Source organism: Phlebotomus papatasi, chromosome 2 (genome assembly GCF_024763615.1).
Source record: "Phlebotomus papatasi isolate M1 chromosome 2, Ppap_2.1, whole genome shotgun sequence".
NCBI lineage: Eukaryota > Metazoa > Arthropoda > Insecta > Diptera > Psychodidae > Phlebotomus > Phlebotomus papatasi.
Window position 1 is genome coordinate 106677039 of NC_077223.1, and position 23310 is coordinate 106700348.

The 23310-nt window shown below is 32.4% G+C and overlaps 1 protein-coding gene across 6 annotated transcripts; it reads right to left on the reverse strand.

Moving 5' to 3' along the window:
• Positions 1-366: 366 nt before the first annotated feature.
• Positions 367-23214, reverse strand: LOC129800668 (multiple C2 and transmembrane domain-containing protein). 6 transcript variants are annotated; one of them, XM_055845240.1, is made up of 11 exons: positions 22905-23214; positions 14747-14840; positions 14483-14676; positions 14011-14416; positions 13613-13947; positions 7867-8006; positions 7283-7798; positions 6862-7221; positions 1856-2182; positions 1581-1788; positions 367-1519 (listed from the first exon to the last, which is right to left on the reverse strand). In XM_055845240.1, the coding sequence occupies exons 2-11, from the start codon at positions 14769-14771 to the stop codon at positions 1439-1441; spliced, it is 2592 nt and encodes an 863-aa protein (XP_055701215.1). In that variant the 5' UTR covers positions 14772-14840; positions 22905-23214; the 3' UTR covers positions 367-1438. The 6 variants fall into 6 exon arrangements, with proteins under 6 accessions (XP_055701215.1, XP_055701214.1, XP_055701211.1 ...); XM_055845239.1 differs by having other exon boundaries at positions 7867-8015; positions 22931-23211; XM_055845236.1 differs by having other exon boundaries at positions 7867-8015; positions 22905-23211.
• Positions 23215-23310: the final 96 nt, after the last annotated feature.

The following is a 23310-nucleotide window of genomic DNA, read 5'->3' on the forward strand; positions in this document are numbered from 1 at the left end:
AATCAAAAATATCTAAGCTCAGGAGTTAATTGAGGTCTTACAAAAAATATCTTACATTTGGACATCCTTATAGTTTGTAATCATCCATAAGAATAGGATTTTTATCAGTTCTGAATAATTAAAAAACATTATTTTTTCACAGAACATTCATATGCTGTTTTGGGTACTCAGAGTCCCAAAAGAGACGAAAGAGTTAAAGCGTCTGGAAATGGTTTTGAATTAGGATATTTACCCTACTAGAGGAATTCTGATGCTAGTCCGGGAACAAGGGGGTTTTTCTCGTTTTCAATTTTGTCTTAAGTAAATTGAGGGTGATTGCGATGGATTGGAAGGTTCCACCTTTTCCAAAAACATTAAAAAAAAACATTTATATTTTATGAAAAAATTTATTTTTAACAAAATGAGACTTTTTTTCAAAAAAATCAAGTCAATATTGTACAATAATACGCAAAAAGTAAAAATAAAAATTTATAATATACGATATTTAAGAATTTGAATTACAGAATAATTTAACAATATACTATTCTGCACAATATATTCACTGATAATAAATTGTAAAGGGACAAAAATACATTCTATTTACAGATAAATAGAGCTTTTATAAATTGTATTTCACATTGAGATAGCGAATAGTTTAATTTAGGTATAGTTCAAGTTAAGCTGATAATTTGACTAACAGTATATTTTCTTTTTAAATTGTGAACCATGTTTTTTCTTTCTCTAATAAATTTTCTGCGTATCTTCGAAAAAGACATCAGCTATTTCCTATTAAAATCGTTTTTTCTTCTGTTTTACTTTTTTTTTTGGGAAAAGCTGTTTTGAATAATCAGCCAAATAGCTGTGTAAATTGTTTAATATTTGCAGAACCATGTTTTGTTCAAGCTTAAGAATTAGATAATCTCATTAAATTTGGAAGAAAATCTCATACAAGATAGGATTTATAGGTTCAAACATTTTTGTTAATTGATTTTCATAAGATAATTGAACCACTTAATTGAACCAATTTTTACTTCACTTTTATGTTTTTTGAAAAATTCATAAAAATGTGGAATGTTTGTTTTTGGTGCATCACACTACAATAAAAACTATTCATTTGGATAAAACCTAGCTAAGTTTTTTTTCATGTAAAATAACGAAAAAATATTTGTCATTCCTTTTCAAAAGCACTAAATTTCATTGTTAAAAAATTTACTGATATTCATATTTTTCATTCTATTTTTTTATCCTTTATTTTTTTTATTTATTCTTTTAAATACTATTGATATATTTGATTGTTTTGGGAGATATTGTGTCTATGTGTTGTTGTTTTTTTTTTTGTGTTTTTGGAAAAACTTAGTACTTATCTTTTGGAGGGTAATGAAAAATCACAAAATTTGTTGTTGGTTTTCTCAAAAGCATGAGAAAGCCGTCACAAAATATTTCTTAAGCAACAATTGATTTAAGCAGCTTTCATCTTTTTTCTAGGATCTCTCCTCGTCATCTCAGGCGTTGAATGTGTTACTAATTCTCTGAACATTATCTAAAATAGATGGACATTGAGAACAATTTCCCTAACGGACATAAAGAAAAGGGATACTCACAAGTTCATCATCATCGGGAACACGAGACAGAAGATCGAGGACTTCGTTGTTGGGTACACTATGTGGTCTAACTAGGCGCCTAGAGAATTTAACAATACCCCAAAGAAGAAGAATTATCCTCATAGGTACAAAATGAAGGACTAGTACACCCAAGAAAAGCAGAATAGCAGCCAACCAACTCAATTCTGGGACGGAAAAATTGAAAGTGCTGCAAAAATTTCCAATAGTTACCAAAAAAATAGTATCAATAGCTTAAAAAATTTCCGCCAAATTACTTTTTAACACTTTCCCCTAGAGACGCCAAATACCCAATGGTATTCTGTACAGTTTGTGAAACTTCCTGAATTGCCTGAAGACGTTCCTTAATTGTCTTTTTTTCTTCCTTCTCCTTATCATCGTCATCCTCATCATCACTGGCCATATCATATTCATCGGTCACGGTATGAGATGATGGTCCAGTGATCCACTTTACGAACCAATTTTTCAGCAGCAGCAATAGCATTAAGGCAGGAATTGTGGATACATCAAACCAAATGCATCCGCAAATCCAAAAGACCAGAGCGAAGAATGACCTCATTGGATATTCCCATTCAAAGCAACTCCTATTTAAAAATTTTGAATATTTTATATAGTTCAAATATTTAAATAAATTTTAGAAAAGCTTAATTCAGAACCTGTTCCAAATGGATTTTTTTATTAAAGCGCAAAAAATCAAATAATACAATTTTAAGATAAATAAATAAATAAAAGCAAAGGTTAACTGTGTTATCACACTTGCACATTAAAATTTTAATATGATTCACATTAATTGTCGCTAGTGAGAGTCCAAATGTGTAATTTGTGTGTTTAAATCATTTTATATTCCATATTTGATCTATTTGTTGATAAAAAGGTAGACTTCGCCCGCAAAATTTGATATAAATTGATTTATAGCATTAATGCGATAAATTAATGCGATTTTCTCTTTAATTTTTTAATGTGAAAAATATTTATGCTTTTTAGGTAAATTTAAACTTATTTTTACAGGCCAAGTTCACTTCTTTATCAATAAATAGAAAAACCCTAAATATTAAGTGACTCAAAGACACAAATAAGATATTTGAACGCTCACAAGCGACAATTAATGTGAATCACATTAAAATTTTAATGTGGAAGTATGATAACGCCGTAAGTCTTGTATTTATTAGGAAGAAATTCTCCTGTACAGAAAAAAATGTTTCGTAAGTGTTCGTAAATTTTCATTACATACTTACGACATGGTCGTAAAACGTATAGCTGTAGCCTATTAAAAAGTTGGTAAAAATGTACTCCTTTCGTCCCGAAATAAGTCGTACGTTTGCTAGTACATTTTATATGAAAGAATGTACGGTTTTTTTTTTGGGACAGAGGAAGTAGTATTTTTCTCAATAACATTCTTCGTAACATATTTACACAGAAAAAAATATTTCGTAAAATTTTGTCACTTGTTCGTAAATTTTTATCAAAGAAACAAAACTGTAGGAGAGGGTGGGGCAGTTTAACGACGGGGCAGTTTCAATTTTTGCATATTCTTTTTATCCCTTTGAAAGGAATGAGATAAAACCTTTATGTTATTGAAGAGATAACTGAGACCCATGTTCATAAAAATAATTAATTTCGTGACGCTTCTCGTTTGAATTCTGTAATTGATTTTATAAAACTGCATCAAAATGAAACTTTTTGTAATATTTTATTTTCAACAATTTCTGAACTATTGCACTTATCTATCGAAGTAACATAATTGTATTAAATTATCAGTTGTTTTATGATTATTATAAGGCATTTAATGTTGAATGAATTCTAAGACGGTTCTGACAATTTTGATTTGAGTTCCGAAAATTCGTGAGGGGCAGTTTCATGCAAGCACACGAAGAAGTTTCCAGTGTCTAACAATTTACTTTTTTAATCAAAATTAACTTAAAATGATCATTGAAAACGTTTTGTAGCTGTTTTTTTCCATAAAGTTTGAAATTATGGAAAGTAGTATTTCTTAAAAGTTCATAAAAAAATTAAAAAATAATCTTTCAGTGTTTTTTAAGTGCTTAAAAATGATGAATTTAATTGTTATAATATCTTTTTAGAATGTTTTCATAAAGATATTGTAAAGTTTTTTTTAGTATTATAAAAATTCAAGACTTTAAAATACTATTATAAAACTATTATACTAAAAAGAACATATTCTAAGGCGATATATTCATCCAATAGTCTACAGAATTAGCTTAGCACTACAAAAGACATGTCTTTCGTATAAACATATAAAGAAAATTGCTCAATTAATGAGAAATAGGCTTGCACTTTCGCGATATTTTATTTTCTCTATATGATTAATTAGAGTAAAAATTCTGTTATAAGGTTCTTGTTCGATTATATTTTTATGTTTTAGTGTCTTAGAAGACTTCAAAATAGTAATTTTAATCAATTCTGGTATCGCAAGTTTCCTATAAATACGTTTTATCTTTCTCAAAAATTGCCTCATATTTATCTTGAAATTGCCCCGCAATGGGGGACTTTCATACATTCTGCCTTTCAAGTGAAATGAATTTCTCCACAATAGACCAATGAAATTAATGGATTATTGTTATTATTTTTAATAACCCTAAACTCAACTGTAATTCACAGAATAAACAAAGTTTTATTTCGGTTTATCATCTTTTTGCAAAATGGTCTCAAAATCCATTTTGCAATTTAGGGGTGAAACAGCCCCACCCTCCCCTACGAACAAATGTTTGTAAGAGTAAAAAAATGCTTGTCAAGTTATCATATTACGAACAGTGTTTGTGAAAAAGTACAAACGTTTAAGAATTTTTAAGTGAATTATAACCCTAACGAGTATTTTGTAAGTCTACAGTGGGAATTCACAAACATTTACAAACAATATTAAGCTGCCAATTTAACGGAGGTTCTGAATTAGGCTATTCTGCCTTATTATAAAAAATGCATATAATAGGATAATGTAACCATATAATGCCACAGTTAAGACACTTTTCTAATATATACTTATAACTAAATAACATAAAATATTGGTTGAACATTCCTTGCTTTCTAGGCTTTCTATCTAGGTAATTTTCCTATAATTTATTGCCAAGGTATAGAAATACTATTCCGGAACAATAGTTCTATTTAAGGCCACTTTTCCATATTTATTATCACTTAAGGATTTACCCAAGAAGCAAAATAGCTGCCTTATAAAACCAAGTATTAGACAAGTCTTTTAGTGCACTTTTAAAAGATTTAAAAAGAGAAATTTCTGTTGAAATTCCTGTAGAAGCTCTTAAGATACTTAAGAGTGCGCCACTTTACTTATAGTAATCTCAGTAATGGAACCAAGAACTTTATAAGCAAATAAAACGATTTTTGGTTCTATAATGCCTTACTTGGGGAAGTCTACAAGACTATATTAAGAAAAAATTGTTTCTTGGGTATTTATTGGCCGGAAACAACAATTCAGTAGGAAGATTCTAAACAAATTGAGTTTTATTTAAAGTTTATATTGATTTTCCTTATTTTTTTTTTATTTTCGGAAACTGTGACAAACTTCGGACAGCTTGCAATATCGGACACTTCTTTTATTTCTCAAAAGTTTTTAAATTTTTAGTTTTTTCAATTTCTTAAGATTGTACAAAGCTAAAGCTAGAAAAGAGCATAGCAACGAACTCCTGGAAACAAACTTTCAAACAATACAAAGCAAGATTCGTGAAAGAAAAATGTCAATTGGGTACTCGTACCATTCCGATTCATACCGATTACGAAACAGCTGAATTGGAAATTTCAAGATCTATTCATAATATCCAAATTAATTTATTGTAACTGATGCTTTTTTTTAAGTTAAAGTAGTAAAAAAAAATTAGTAATTTATTAAGTAAAATTTAGTGTGTACACTGTGCGATAACTCATTTTTGTCAAAGGATGTTATGTTCACATTTAATAGCGCTGTGTAATTTTAATAAAACAACATAATTAAAGTTAAAAAGAATGATATCAATATCAAGGATAATATTAATTCTGAAACATTGTTTTAATGAGTGAATTGTGGTGAACAACATTCAGTAAAATACTTTGAAAAGCTCAACAGAATTCCAAAAATTCCAGTAATTTCTATCATCTTCGCTCACGCTATAGACATCATTTTCCAAATACACATTAAATAGAGTGAATATCTTTAATAAACTATTTCAAAAGTTTCCTTAAGTGTTTGTTCACAGAATATTTTTAGATTTGACTATTTTTAAAAATTGTATTATTATAGGAAAATTACCAATTTTTCAGGGTGTTATTAAATCTTTCAGGACTGTAACATAAAAATATCTTAGCTCAGGAATTAATCTGACTCCTGCAAAAAAATATTCTAGATTTTTACGTTATTATAATTTGTAATCATCCACAAAGATCATATTTTTATTGATCCTAAATAAGTCCAAATGAATTATTTCTTACTCAAAGTCCCAAAAAAAAGTGAAAGAGTTAAATAAGGGATTACTTCACTGAGAGAAATCTGAAAAAGATAAAATAACATTCCGGAAATGTTAATTTTACCCTGCATTCTTGATCTAAAATCGGTGTAAATATTACCCTTTTTAGGTGTATTGGGGGTTCAAGTTACACTTTTTCATTTAAATTTTACCCTTAAAAAGGTGTAAAATTAACATTAAAAAATGTTGATATATGTTTACACTTGAAAAGTGTTTGTTATGAGGAAAAAACTGCTTTCTCTTCACTGTGAGAGAATTCCGAAAAAGATAAAATAACATTCCGGAAATGTTAATTTTACCCTGCATTATTGATCTAAAATCAGTGTAAATATTACCCTTTTTAGGTGTATTAGGGATTAAAGGTACCCTTAATAAGGTGTAAAATTAACATTAAAAAATGTTGATATATTTTTACACCTAAAAAGTGTAAAATTTATGAAGAAAAAATGTTAATCGCATCCTTTTTTTTTCACACTGAGAAAAAAAAGAAGGTGCGATTAACTTTTTTTCATCATAACTTAAACACTTTTTAGGTGTAAAAATATATCAACATTTTTTAATGTTAATTTTACACCTTTTTACGGGTAAAATTAACATGAAAAAGGGTAACTTTAACCCCCAATACACCTAAAAAGGGTAATATTTACACCGATTTTGGATCAATACTGCAGGGTAAAATTAAAATTACCGGAATGTCATTTTAACTTTTTCGGAGTTCTCTCAGTGCAGTGTTAGCATTATATGGTTTCACGATCTTATTATTATTTTTATGATATTTTTAAAATGTTACTTACTGTATCCATCGCCCACAATCAAGCACATACATCACTTCCTCTTTTAGGCGCGATACATTTCGAAGGAATAGTTGCCGCTTGAATTTAGCTTCTTGCTGAACAAGTTTCTCTTCTCGTGGTTCCAGGGCTCTGATTGCTGCCCTCACTGGGCTCCAGATCACTGTCAGCTCCATAAGAATTTGCGGTGATACACCTTTAGCCCTTGAGAACAGTTTCTTGTCTTTCAGAGCATACCAACGTTTCTCGCCATTTCGAATACGTAAAAGTGGGATGGCTAATTTCCCAAGAAATTCTACTTTGTGATCCCGATCTTCATCAAAAACTGTCACTTCCAGCACTGATGTCATATCCTTAACATTACTACAAAAAGAAAATGAGCATCAGTACATGTTTTTTTCCACTCAAAAAGCTTTTAACTCACAAAGTGAAAATTTTGTTCCAGTTTGGGGAAAGTGTTTTATACTCCGTCTGTGTCTGTAATCTCGCATTAATAAGTTCTAGCACGCAAAAAGGATCAGACTTTCCTCCCAAATCTGCCGCAGCTAATCCTGTTGCACCGAAAATTTTTACAGTCAGATGCCCTACATCGCGTAGATTCTGGAAGCACCTGTGCCAATGGTAACGTTTCTCCAGGGTTAAACGCTCTCTTGGATCTTCTTTGTAGTTCGTGAGATCGGTAATTGTTTCGGATGCGGTGGTTCCACTGATTGTCAGGAGGAGGAAAATACTTCCAGCCAGGTCTTCAAGTGTCTGCCACATACCGTGTGTGCGTTCACGAGGAAGACTTCGTAGATCAATAATACACTTTCCCAATTGCACATTTCTCCTCCATACAGACACCTCCAGATTCTGTTCTTCATCGAATAAATGCAGATCGAATTGTTCTAACCATCTGGATCTCCATGAACACTTGCTTTTGTATTTTTCATTGCCTAATCTACAAGCAACATCCGAAAAGATTTATTTATTATTTTCTTTATTCAGATATTTATTAATTCAAAGTACCTAAATTTAACGTAAGGTTCACTTAAACTACCCTCAGGGTCCGGTGGAAGTCCACGTGCCTCAACAAGGACAATTGTAACGACAGAACTCCATATCTGGGATTTAAGCCTTTTAGAAGCATCTGCCAATTTGGGATGACGCTGAAAATACTAACAACATTGATTTTCAGGAGAATTGAAGTTACATGTATTTAAAAAAAAATCGAATATAATGCTCAGCGCACAATAACTTTTGTTTATAAACATGTCTTCAAAATTTCCCATGAGATAGAGCGAGATGACTAGATATAGATCTCATTCACTCTCATTGAAATGTCAAAACATGTTTACTAAACAAAAGTTATTGTGCGTTGGACATAACTCTTTATTAAACAAAAAACAAAAAAAACATCTAGAAAATATTCTATGATTTTTTGATATGCTTAATTTGCATACAACATTATAGGATAGAATAGCGTAATGGTGTTACTCCAATGAAGAATGAAACGGGGAAATCTTTCTTCTGAACATTTTTTTTTAGCACATGACTGTTCTCAAGTGCTCCTGCATTATCGATTTTCCTTTGTGTTGGTTCCTGTCACGACTTTTTTCAAACATTCATGACAGGAACCAACACAAAAAAGTAAGGTTAGGAACATGAGAACAGTAAAGTGCTAAAAAATGTGCATTTTTTTCATTGGAATAGCACCATAATTCAGAACTTACTTCAAATGGGAAGAGAAAATGTCGTCCTTAAAAAACACCCAGGCTAACACAAAGTAAGTTGTTACTAGAGCAATACCATGATAAAAGCATTGTCCATGCTCTAAAATAAGAGCTTTATCCAAGTACATAAAGTTCTTAATAAGTACTTATTAAGTCCTTAATTAAGATTTTTTTCTGGTAATAGTAGTGATATCTGTAAGCTATTTAAGAGGTTTGTGAATCCTCTCTAGTTCTACCAATGAATATTGCGGGAGTCTAAAGCCTAAAATAGACACATCAGGCTGATCTTCGAGAATATTTAGCCTGTAAAATTTAGTAGTAAAGATTTATTCCAAACTGTTATACACTGAGGACTTAAGATCATCCAATTAGAGGTCATTTGCATAAATTTACTTCATCTAATCCTTTACTGCCAAATTTTATAAGCTAAATATTCTCGAGGATGAGTCTGAGTCTATTTGGGCCCTAAGGCGCCCGAAAGTGTGTCAAACAAACCGGGATATTTCTTTCCTTTAGCCCCACAAACTCGTCTTCCGGGCGTCTAACTTTACTGGATATTCAATATTATTTTTTAACGGATCATCTTCTTAATGATTTTATTGCTCCAGAAAGATTTCAGAGCTCGTCCAACAATCAGTTAATACTAACCTAAAACTGAGTGTGCTATACGGGCTTCAGACCTAAGGCTTAGCCATATGGCTTAACTTTTCTAACTTCTTATCAATAAAGATTTTTCATAAAATTTCGACTTAGAATTGTAATATAAAACCCAAATAATCTATTGAATTCTAAAGAACCAAATTAATTGGTTGTTTTTAAGATTTTCAACCCTTCTAGAACTGGGCTAAACCTCTAGTCTGAAGACGAGCTTTAGGGCCTTGACATATTTGAGGATTAGCCGAGAGACGGCTTAGCGTAATTTTATTAGAATTTAGAAATAATGGTTAAACTACATTTCCATCATTTTCCACTAAGTCGTTTCTCGGCTTAAGTCGTTAATATGTCTAGGGCATTACGGTCCAATAGAGTTGTTGGTGTTGATTATGACAAGGAGTGTGAAAGAAATTTTTTTTTGACAAATACATAAAATATTAGAGTAAGTATTTAAAAGGAGCTTAGTTAAATGTCGTTTCGTTATCTAATTTAATAAAAATATTTTTCATTTCCTTAATAAAAAACCACTTTAATAAGTACTTTTACAAAGGCCTTTATTAGGTGCTTAGTATTAAGGCTGAGTCATGAAATATTATTATCGTAATTCGCCACAAAGCAGTGGTTCTTTGTTCTACAACTTCTTAAAATTAAGTAATTGAGAAAAGAACTTATTAAGTACTTAATACGTACTTAATGTGTTAACCGGGGCAGTAATTAAATTTTATGTATGTCTATGACATAATTTTATTTGATTTTTTGACTTCCAGACAAGCCGAAAATCCATTCATATTGATAAGTTTTTAATAAAACATCCTCATTTGTAGCAAGTTCTGAATTAGACTGTTCTTCCCTACATAAGAACTCAGACAAATAACACATAGTGGAAGCATTTAATGCCATTACCTATTTTATGCCTTCACTAATAAAATTTATTTTTTATATTAGTGTTTGATAAGACACTTTTTAATAAATTAATGCAAAGCACGAATTTATAAGAGAAAAGGTTCAATTGGGAATGACATTAAGGGGATTTCCCTAATTAGAAAGGCAAAAAATTGGAAGTTTTCCACGATTTTTTTGAAAGAGAAATAAATAACCAACATTCATGAAATTTTGTGGTATTCTTTATAGATTTTTAAAGCGCTTAAATTTTTTTTTAAATAAAAAAACAATGACAGACTGATGAGTAGCTGACCGGAGCGCTTCGCCCGATTCGCCAATTAAGTTAAGAAAAGTTGAAGAAAATATTTTGAAATAAGAACCTTTTAAAAATGAGTTTTTAAGAAAAGATGCATCTTATGTACCAATTTTGACTTTAACATGCTGTAAAAATTAAAAAAAGATTAACAAAATTGTTTTAGTTAAACAAGAAGAAAATTTAATTATGAAAAAGAATAAGCTTTAACTTAATAACTTTTTATGTTATCTTTTTAACTCTCGTTTACTTTCATCCTTGTATCTTCGAAAGTACTCCAAATTGACTTCTGAATTTTTTATGGTATTATTTTTTGATAAGTTATCTACCAATTTAAACAATTAAAAGCAAATCGATTTTTACACTGTAATTAGGGAAAACCCCTTAAATGCTTCCACTACGCGAGAACATTTTCAAATACAGGAACTACTTAAAAAAATTGTATAAAAAATCATAATCTTTTTCAAAATTATGTCTGTTGAAATACCGTATATAATCTCCCTATTTTTAACAACCTATTATTTTCATTTTACATTTGTAAAGTTGTAAAGGTATATAAAAATACGATTAACAATAGTTCATATAGTCACGCAAATACTTTCCTGGCAAAAAAATATGAATTTTAGTGTAACATTTTTGCTTTTTCCATCCTCCGAGTGAACACACATCGCCTTTTGACTCTAAATCCCATATAAAACTTGATTGGAAGGATTATTTTATTCATTACTCATGATTGCTATTCTAAAGGCGTTTTTATATATTAATATTTTAAGACGATTCACATTATGATCTTAAAAATGTAATTTTTGGTTTTGTAAATAAATTTGATAAATTTTGAGTAATTAGGGAGCAAAAAGCCGGACTTGGCCCACAAAAATTTGGCTTGGATTGGATATAAATTAATAACATACTAATGGAAAGATTTATGCGGTTCCTTCTTTTCAATTAGTTGCTATCGTTTTTTTGCAACTCTTTCATATATAGGGTAAAATAAGGTAATTTGGAACCACTTATAATTTGGGACATTTGAGATTTTCTCACTGTTACAGATGAGCAAAGAGGAAACAAAGACCGCGAAATAGAAGAAAAAGACGATTAAGAAGAACAGAAACAGTTTTTCTTCCTTTTGAATCTTTAAAACGGTGAGAAAATCTCAAATGTTCCTAATTACCCCATTTTACCCTATTACCTTTTTATTTATTTTTTATTGCCGTTTATTTTATTATTTTTTCAGTGTTTTACCTCAAAGATAGAGCGGTATATATGTATAATTAATCAGCCTTTTCCAATTTGTTAACGCTCTGGAGCTTAAACAGAGAGAGATATCAAAATCCAGTTTTCAGTGACCCCACCCCTCCCCCCTAAAAAACATTATCTACGTTTTTCCTTTTTTCCCCCTCACCCTCTCCATCTTCTCCAAAACCAGTTTTTTTTTATTTTCTCAAAAACAGCTCCAGCAATTTCGTCTGTTTTCGTTTATAGCGTTTATAGGCACCTATGACCGAAAAAATTTCAACATGCAATTTTCGGAGGTCAAAACCATATCACTTTGGTGTGCCTATTTCTTAACCGATTTGCTTAAATTTGAATTTTTTTTGGAAAGGTCCTGAGAATTGCACCAGACTCAATCGGCAATTAATTGGTAAGGAGGTACCCGTTAATGATTTAATTTGTTCGAAAATTTTTATTAATTGGTATTTTTATTATTTCGATCTAGAGGCTAAACGGGAAGAGATATGTACTTCTGGCCTTCGATGGCATCCCTATATAAATCTGTATTTTCTAGGGGAATCTTCCTCCCTTTTTCCCTTTATCTCTTATCATCAACCATTCCCACCAAAATCATGTTTTTCGGTTTTTTCGAAAATGGCGATTTCTCCATAGACACCATGATCGAAAAAAAAATTCGACATCGAATTTTTGAATTTAGAAAATAAACGGAGTGCACTATCTCATGGAGTTCCGCAAACCTGGGACTCCTATGTCATCTATTTGTTTTATTGCCATGTGGATCCTCACCCTGACATTTCGGTGGTGACTTTCCATTTTGCATATGTGAATTTTTATGCTCCAAATAATTTTAGAGCTTTGAAATTCTCTTCCCTTATGCTTAATGGATTCTTTGCTGTTTATGTCCTACAACTTCTACCTATTAATTTTTCTCAAAGAACCATACAAAACGTATTTATTTCAAATCTCGTTTGAGGCTCTAAAACCCCCCTACTCTTTTCCATGTGTCAATTTCAAATTTAAAAAAAAATTAATCATTGGCAATGAAGAAGTACCATCAACTTTGAGAGTTCTAATTTTTATTTGCCTATTCCTAATTTATTTACAAAAATTATTATTATATTTTATTTCAATTAAAAAAAATCTATTATTTAGCCTAGAATAAAAAAATCATTGAAGATTATTAACCCATTCAGTCAATGTACCAGAAATACTTGAGATAGAATATTCATATTTTGGGATTAGTTTCCTACAGATTAATAGATGAATTTTTGGAAAAGAAAAAAAAATTATCCATTATGGGGGCGCGGGGAGCCGCCCTCAAACACGCGTTTTAACGGTTACTGAATTTAAATTCTGTACATTAATTCATTACAAACATCTATTGCTTTAGATAGAGTAACTATCCAAGAAAACACATTGGCAACCAGAATTCAAATCAGGAAAGAGGATGAAGGCCAATTTTAACAAATTCGACGGGATGTCGAATTTTCCGTCCGCCATTTTGAGCAAAAATTTTGCATGACTTTCCGCGAAGCGAGAAAAGAACAACAAAATGTACTTCCATCTCTGTCGGGCTAGTTTTTCCAAGTAATTGAAGGACTAAAGTAACTAAAAATCCATTCCCGACAGAAACTCGAATATCAATTGCCTTGGAATAAATCATCTAAAAGCACTGAATTTGCGTATGATGTATAATACCATGGTAAGGAATGGGTTAACCATTTTTGTGGGCCAAGTCCGGCGATAATTTATTAAAAAAATATATTTTTGAATGTATTTCTAGGAACAATTAATGCAATCATCTCAAAATAATTTTAATTTGCAATGTGATACCAGGATAATGTAATATTTCCTTGTGGGATTTGTTCAATTTCGATTGAAATCATTTTGTCTTTTTCGATTAAACGATTTCTTAAAGTTCATAAATAATTGATAAAGTTGAAAAATTAACCGATCTCACCTGTTCTTTGTCCTCTTGAGTACGTGGCCAGAGTGTTATGTTGAGTTTGATTTCTCCCAATGTCCGACCCGACCTGGAAGGATCCTCAAGCTTCAAGACGATTTCCTGGGCTCGACACAGCTCAACGGAAGTTAAATCCAGCTGTGCTGAACCCATAAAATCGTCCTGTAGGCCCCAATCGTAGTCAAACACTTTGATATTTATTGGCTGAAATGGATCTTCTATTGGTACCACAAAAGTCTCATCCCAAACTGGATTGAGATCTCGATGTACGGTCCGTGACTTGTATAGTAGTCTACCGCCAACTTTGAACTTTACATAGGGATCACTGGTTCCTGAAAAACATCTACTATTGAACACCAGTGTCAAGGAACTGACTCTGCAAGGAATCTACTCACCATTCTTATCCATGGCAACAAGATCATGACCACTCAGCAAGTGAATCCGTAGCTGGAAAAATGCATGCTGCCTCAGAGCAATTTCCCGCCTCTTTTGCGCTTCATCCGTTTGCAAAAATTCCAAGGTGCATTCCTTACTGGAAGTCGCCTCATTGTCCCGTCCTTTATCGAGGAATCCTTTTAGTATGCTACTCTCTTTCGTTACAGAACTATCTGCTCGGGTCAATGGTGATTCTCCTATTGTTGTTGCCCTGTGCCTTGGAGACTGGGTCAGAGGTGTCACGGAACTGCTATGATCTGAGCTATTGTCGGCAGCATAGTCAGTACTCTCACGTTTTTCAGGTATATCACCATCTTGTGGTGAACGACGTCCTCGTTCCTTACTTCGCCCACGTCCCAGACGATGCTGACAAAATAGAAATTATTTGAAATAATTTGTAAAGAGCAGCAAAACCCAGAAAATTGATCATACTTTGAGAGTGTTAAAGAATCCATGGGTCTTTTGCAAAACTCCAGATACTGCTGGATTTGCTATACTCCGTGTTCTGTGCGGTGATCCGGATGGTGAATCTACACTGCAATCCCGACAACTCAATTCTGAAGCTGATTTGCTCAAATGCTTGCCCAAAATCGAACATTTTGCTTCTTGATTGAGTCGTGACTTCTCTGAAATATAGAAAATTAATTTTTGTATCTTTATCTTTATATCGTAAAATGTCTCGCATAAAATACTCACTCTCTGTACTCAAAGAATCAGCCATATCCAAGGACAAGCACTAATTCAATACATTTCTACAGAAATTCTTCTCTTCGGTACCATATTTCACACTCTGGAACAAAAAACTGAATTGTTATTCAATGTATATTATATATCTTTTCCTCAGAATATAAGAAAATGTAGGAATAAATTTTGGAACAGATAATTCTTCCAAGTTTTATGACTAAGGCTTGCAAAATTTATGTATTTTTGTAAAAACAAACTGAGTATCAATACGATTACTAATTCAAATATTACCGAGCATATATGCGTACCAATGAAGCAAATCATATTATAAAATAAACTTCAATTGAGATCAATCGATTTAATATTTCCAATCGTGTCAAGATAATGCCAGTAAAATAACGAGTTGATAACACAATTTTAACGCTGCGATATTTATGCAAGAAATCACCCGGAATAGAAATAGTAAATTTTATCATTTACATAGTTGAAGACGTTGAAGAAGAAAAATGCAGATAGTCAAAAAACTGAAAGAGGATACGTAGAAAAATGCGTACGAGAGCATCTCAGCTTTGCGAAATACTCGAACTGGAGGCTTAGGGCTTAAATAGACTCAGGGTGATCCTTTATGATGCTACTCCAATGTAAAGTGAATGTGGCTTTATTTTTACTCCCTCTGTCCCGAAATAAATTGTACATTCTTTCATACAAAATGTACTAGCAAACGTACGACATATTTCGGGACAGAGGGAGTAGTATTTTATGTTTCCAAATATTTATTGACTGTTCTCAGTATTGGTTTCTGTCACGACTGTTTAGTGATTTTAGAACAATACTGCGAGAACTGAGGAAAACAGTTGAGGCAAAAACCACACAAAGAAAACTCGATAATGCAGAAGCGCTTGACAACAGTCATGAAAAAAATATAAAAGGAAAACTTTGGATATTTTTATTTTAGTACATGACTGTTCTCACGTGCTTCTGCGTAATTGACGTTTCTTTATATTGGTTCCTGCCATGATTGTTTGGTAATTAGGAACAGAACGAGAAGTGGCGAAAACAGTCGAGACAGGAACCCACATAAAGAAAGATCAATAATGCAGAAGCACTTGAGAACACTCTTGTACTAAAACAAATGTTCAGAAGATTTCCCTTTTCATATTCTATTGGAATTGCACCATTATTAGAATTTCCCTATATTTTTTTAATATTATTATTATTGACTAATATTAAAAATAAAAAGGGCAGATAATCCATCAGAACAGATTTTGAAACCTTACTGAAAATGCTTGTTATTTAAGATGTTATTCAGGAACTGGACTAAGGGTGCTAATCCAATGGAAAAAAATGAAAAGGAAATCTTTCTCCTGAATATGTTTTTAGTACATGGCTGATTTCATTTGCTTCTAAATTATTGACTTCTCTTTGTGGTGGTTCCGGTGGCACCCAAAATCCCGAAAAGGTCAAAATCCCGAAAGCTAAAATCCCGAATGTTTAAAATCCTGAAAGGGATGCAAATATATAGAGGAAAATGTTTAGAATAATTTCCCAAGACACAGAAGATTTCCCTTTGCCTAAAGCAAGCGGGGGTGCAATCGTGGGAGTAGCTATGACACTTTTGAGAATTCCGGATTTTGGCTTTCGGGATTTGGCCCATTTGGGATTTTGGCTTTCGGGATTTTGAAATTTGAAAAAAAAGATTAAAAAGGTATGAAAATTTGAGGAACAGATGAAGTATCGAAATTTGCAATCTGTCCGAAATTTGGTACAGCTCTCTGAATATAAATAAATTAGAGATACAAATTAATTTTCGGCTCATAACCGGTTAATATCAATTCAGATTTATTAAGGATTCCAATACCTTTCCAACAGTGCTAATTTTTCCCAAACCTATTGAAAAATACTCTTTCTAAAAATGTCCGAAATTTGGCACAGTTCTCTGAATATAAATAAATTAGAGATACAAAGTAATTTTCGGTTCATAACCGGGTATTATCAGTTCAGATTTATTAAGGATTCCAATACCTTTCCAACAGTGCTAAATTTTCCCAAATCTATTAAAAAATACTCTTTCTAAAAATGTCCGAAATTTGGCACAGTTCCCTGGATATAAATTGCAGATACAAATGAATTATCTGTTCATAACAAGATTAGATTATTCTGGTTAGAATCGTTTCAGATCTTTCTGGGATTCTTATACCTTTCGCAATGGTGCTAATTTTTTTTTCAAATTGATTGAAAATATTCTTTCAAGAACTTTTTTAATCATTGACTTTGAGAAAATGTTATTAGGATTGAATTAATGTAGGGTGGAGTAAGTACTTTTGGCCACTTTAAGGTTTCATGTGCTTGTAATTTTTATAACCTTTTTTTTAAATAAAATGAAATTTTGTACAAAGATTTCTTAAAGCCGTTTCTTCTTAATAATCCAAGAGAATTCCCAATTTTTTTTGGATATTTTAGTGAAAAATTCATTTTATGCAACTAGGGGAAACTGGGGCACCACCAAACACGGGGTACCACCAAACACTAATTTTTATTTCTAAACTACTAGGACTATCACGACCATTCCTTCAGTATACAAGCATCCCTATAGTGCCTATAAATTCCTATCGGTCTTATCCTCTGATATCCAATATCCGATTAAAAAATCGCAGTGTTTGGTGGTACCCCGTGTTTGGTGGTGCCCCAGTTTCATGCCCTATGCATGTTTCAGTACTTTTGGCCATTGTGTGTAAGCACTTTTGGCCTCTTGTTTCCAATAGAATTTTAATCAAATAACAGAAGAAATAGCTTTCGAAAACTTTCACAAATACACAGCACAATTTCTATTCTTATTTAACACCAATTTTATGTGATTATTAGAGTATTTTAAACGACTTTTTGCACGTTTTCTATTTGATGTAAAAATCAGTCAAAAGTCACGATTGTTTTTACTGAAAACCGCGAGGTGCGCCATGTGTAAAATGTATGGGAAAATGAATGGCCATAAGTACTTACACAACCGAAAAAAGTAAGCTCTTATAGCCACATCCGATTTTCATTTAATTTGTTAGAAAATCTTATTAAGGATGATATCACAATAAAATTTAGTTAATTAAGAAATGGACTTTCATTGAATAGCATCACATATTTTCATCAAAAATATGAAATAAATCAAAACAATTTCTCTTAACATTAACAGGTTTCTTAAGAATCCCATGTTTTTTTTTAGTGACTGTTTACCTTGCCGAGAATTTCTTTCTGAATTAATCAAGTCGATACAAAATCAAATATGGTTTTCTGATTCGTTAGATTAGCTTTAGATTAGATTTCGTTAGATTATACCAAATAAGACCCATTTTCCTGTTCTAAATAAACTCATAATTGCCTTACACTGTGATTTTACTTTAGGTGGCCAAAAGTGCTTACATGGCCAAAAGGGCTGACTCTACCCTAGTATTTTTGTATATTGACGAAAATTCTGATTAAGAAGTTTCTAAAATGAGGAAGTCATGGGGTATGTATTCATTTTAAAGATCATGTTATTTTTCCCTATTATACTTGTAGGAGGGTCCGCAGAAAACTCCAAGTCGTTATCTCAAACCGTTTAGCCTGTAGGTTTGAAGAAAATTGGACAGACAGATGAACAAGTAGCGTGAAATCATTAATAGGAAATCGTCCGTTTCAAAAAGGATGTGTTGAAAAAATTGACCCCCAGAGAGTGAAAAACGGAAGGTATCATTTCTTCAAAACGAAGAAAAGTTCTCAATGTACTCGATCTCGTGAGTTCGAGCATTCCACAAAGCTGGGGGACGCTTTCCCACTATTTTTCCATATGTGGTGACTAAAATAATTAAGTAAAGCATTAAAAGTGAATTTTGACATGCAACGAGATCAAACGAACGAGATTAAAGGACATTTTGACTCCTTACACATAAAGAGGCATTTTTTTCAGTTGAACTGAAATTATGCTTTAGTTTTTCCTATATAAATTTATGCATAGAAAATCCACATGTATATAAAATAGCAACCTATTTCAGATATTCTGAGCCGTTTCATTTATCATTTATATGTTATGTTGTTTAAATAATTTTTCAGGTACACTATTCTAACCTGTTGAAGCAGGCAAAAGTTATTATTGGAATGCTGAAATAATTTTGGTTCCATACCGTGCGTGACGTATTTTATATGGTACTCTAGCTAGGTAGACACTGAGTTCGATAACTGAAGTGAACTTGCTGTTTATAAAATACTTTAAAAATAACTTAAAAATAAAAACATAAATTTGATGATCTATAAAGTTTTCAACTTCGAATGGTTCTATCTTAAAAGTTGTGCTTCTGAAGATAGGATAAAGAATATAGTAGTTACGGTTGATATTAATGCTTTCTCTTTAGTGTTTGAACGATAATTTTTTTATAGATATCTAGTTGAATAAAATAAATCTTGGCGGAATCGTAGGAAAGTGATTAATGCTTCAATAAATTGAGATTGCTTGGTAAACATTTTCATAGAAATTCTCTTTGTTAATTTTGATGGAATTAATACACAAATTGCAATAGGGTAAGTGTGCCAAATTTCGGCATAATTGCATGCAAGCGCCAAAATCTCAAGTTTGAAATTTAATATCTTTAATAGAAATTGATTTTTTTAATTCCTTCTACTTAAGGAGTGTTTCTTAGAACCTTGTAGACAGTTTACCGTCTTTATTTGCTCTAAAATCATTCGTAATACATTTTAAAATGAATAAAAATGTAGACATAGCTTTGGTGGCCTATTTCGGCCACCTTCATTCTCATAGATTTTTACCTTTCGGGAATTCTCCCAAAGCCTTTTTTATGTCATCTCGTTTGTCGAAGATACATTTTTTGTTATTTTTTGCATTGTATAATCTCTAGAGCAGAGGTGTGCAAGAAACCGTTGAAACCGAATTAACGTCAAATGAAACATGTACGTCAATGGTCAAAACGCTACTATAACAAACTTATTTTGACGTTAATTCGGTTTCAACGGTTTCTTGCACACCTCTGCTCTAGAGTATGTAAAAACTAAAAATTCATGGAAATTTGAGGAACACAAAAGGTGGCCGGAATTGCAAGCTGGCCGGAATTTGGCACACTTACTCTACATACAACTTTGTTTTTAAATCAATATTTTTTCTAAAACACGAGTATTTGCGTAGATTGGTTTAATTTTATCAAGGCATTTGTGTATATCACACCGATAGCACCTCATGGCAATAATTCAAATTTACAGAATTAAATATGAGGAAAAGTCTGTTGATAAATTATGATTTTACGAAGCATAAATAATTTTATGTTTTTTACTTGGCCAAAAACTGTATTTCGTCAGGCAGGAAAAAAAATTGAATCAATAATTTCGCATCATAATGCGTTTCAGAAGTAACTAGCTATAAACTAGCCAAGTAGACCAATAAAAGAAAAAATCAATTATAACCACAAATTATATATAAAATCCTTTAAGATATCACCAAGAGGTCTTTTATTTTTGTCACACATTTTTTAAATTTAAAACATCACTATTGATGTGATAAGTTATTCTAAGGGAAAATAAACAAAATTGAAAGAGTCACGAATTTTACGAACGCACTCGACGCACTGCGAGCAAACAAAAAAAAAAGAACGAAATTATATGGGAAATATATGTAATATTGAGATACTGAAATGTATGTCACACACGGAATTCTTCGGCTTATTGACTATTTGGCTATCTCGCTATTCTCTGACATTTTCGGAAAATTCTCACACGTTTTATAAAAATTGCAAAACCGAAAGTTCAGTCACAAGTCGCTTAAATTAAAAGTAAATAGAAGGAAGAAAGAGAAAAATCCCTATATCTTATTTATTTTCATAAAGGAGAGCAATTGTATATACATATACCTCGCAACTTTAAGCAAAAATTTTTCACAATTTAGCCCAAATGTACACTAGTTAGTGACCCTATTCTAACACAAAATCACAGAAAAATGAATAAATAAGCACATTTTGAAGTTCAACAAAGGAGTTTGAAGGGAAAATGTTGGAAATTTTTCCTGTATATTGTCATATATTCAACTTTCTAGGTGAAAAACAGTTCTACAGAAAAGCTAAGAATCATGTTGCCCCGACGATTGCTCTACTGACACTAAATTTCTCTCCCTATTTTGCCAAGTTCTCCTCTGGCTCTATCACATAATATTGCAGAGAGAATATATTTGGGGAGAGATAATCCACGAGAGTCAGATTGAGAGAAAAGGTTAGGGTTGATATCTTGATTAGCTTACAGTAGGGATGATTCTTAATGTGTACAACTTTGATGAGTTACCTGGTTCTTAAATTATGACCAACCCAGATATCAATTAGGATTCTTTATAGGGTAATTTACCTAAAGTCGGACAGCACTGAAATTCGGACAGGGCCAAAAATCGGACAGCGCTGAAAGTCGGAGAACGGTTAAAGTCAGATAGCGCTGAAAGTCGGGCGTCTCTAAAAGTCGGACAGGGCCGAAAATCGGACAGCGCTGAAAGTCGGAGAACGGTGACAGTCAGACAGTACTGAAAGTCGGGCATCGCTGAAAGTCGGACAGGGCCGAAAATCGAACATCGCTGAAAATCGGAGAAAGTCGGACAGCATTGAAACTTGGACAAAGCTGAAAGTCGGACAGAGCCGAAAATCGGACAGCGCTGAAGGTCGGACACACTGAAAGTCGGACAGCGCGGAAATTCGGACAGAGCCGAAGTCGTACAGCCCTGAAAATCGGAGAGCGCTGAAAGTCGGACAGCGCTGAAATTCGGACAACGCTGAAATTCGGACAGGGCCGAAAATCGGACAGCGCTGAAAGTCGGAGAACGGTGAAAGTCGGACAGCCCTGAAATACGGACAGTGCTGAAATTCGGACATTTCTTAGGCATGATTTTATTTCATGGATAATCATAAACCTCAGCTTGACTGCAAAAATAGGCAACCTATCCCTTCTTTCCTAGGTTCTAGAATCACAAATGCAAAAATGGCCTAAAATGGGAAATTTTGATGACTCACATTTCGTGTGATTTCTCACAGTTAAATTGATTTTCAGAAATAATCACTTACACCAATAGATGAAGGGTTAATCTGGTTGATATTTACGTATTATTTTTTGCATCGAAGGAAAATTATTTTCCGAGTGGCGAAAAAATCCTAAATACTACACTGCGTGTTGGTTCAACCACTGAAAGTGTTATGGTTCGTCAACTCATCAGGTAACTCCAGCAGCTTAAAATCACAACATAACCTCAAAGAGGAAAACAAAGGAAAAGCAAGATGAAGAAAAGACAGCTGATAAATTTTTAGTGTTGTCACATTTGAAATTTTCACATTTCAGTCGATTTTTCGACATAAATTTGCAAGAAAAACAGTGCTTCAGAAAAATTAGAAGAAAACTGTTTTAGATACCTTTTTTTAGTGAAATAATGGTTTCCGTGGATTCGTGGAACTTGAATCTAATAATCGGTAAATAATTTTTAATTGTGAGCAAGAGTTATTCCAGGAAAAAATGCAATGACGAACCTTAACAACCCATCGTGCGAATCTTGCCTCCACAGGCAAGGTTCGCACAAATCATCATACTTTTTTCATTTTCCTGTCTAGGAAAAAGAACACATTTTACGGCAGTGAATGAGGCACGCATAAAAACTTAAAAGACCAGAGATTCTTGTGGCATAGCGCAATTGATTGTCCATTTTACAATTCAGCCAAAAAAAAATCTTGAATATTGACTTCCAAAAAGCGTGCGAACCATCCCTCACTTCCCCTATTCAAAATCAAACTGCCTTTGAAACTGTGCGTCTCTTAGATGCATAATAACAGGCAAAAGGTTTATGCGTCCACCGCCGTCTTAGCGTTGGTTCTCAACCTACTCCGGGGCCATAGATATGGGCCAAAGCCCAGGAGTTTAAAGCTTCTAAAATACCAAACTATTTTTGAAAGTTTTTAAACAATGTAAATTTTCATGTTAATCGATTTCCGAGTAATACCCTGCCAAAGTATGAGCTCATTCTGGGAACATAGTAGTATCAGTTTGATTACAATATGGCAAAAAAAAGTAGCATGCAATCCATATATTGCTCTCCAGTTTACAAAAATATAAAAAAACGCGTGGTGAATGATTTAATATTAACACATATATACTTTTTAAAAACCACTTCAAAACTCACACAATTATTTGTAATTTGCAACTCACGGAAGGCAATCACTCAGTTCCCATATGCTTTTACATAGAGTTCCGAAGACTAAAAAATATGATTACCGCGAATTATTTTTTCTGCTCTTGTATACATACAAACGAGACGCTCAAATGACCTTCTACAATCTTTAACTTCACACATGTAATTAAAAATATTATTGTAAAAATATATACTAGTATACTGATTTTGAATGTCACGGAAAAACTGAATTTTGCACAAATTCTGGGGCCACAGTGGGAACATGTTTTGCTTGCTTTCAGGAGAGGCTATATAACATCAAATAAATTGCATACTCCTTTTTATTGAACTTGTGTTCTCTTTCAACATCAAAAGTTCCCCTCTTCTCAGCATAGTGATAAGACTTGCGCACGTAAAC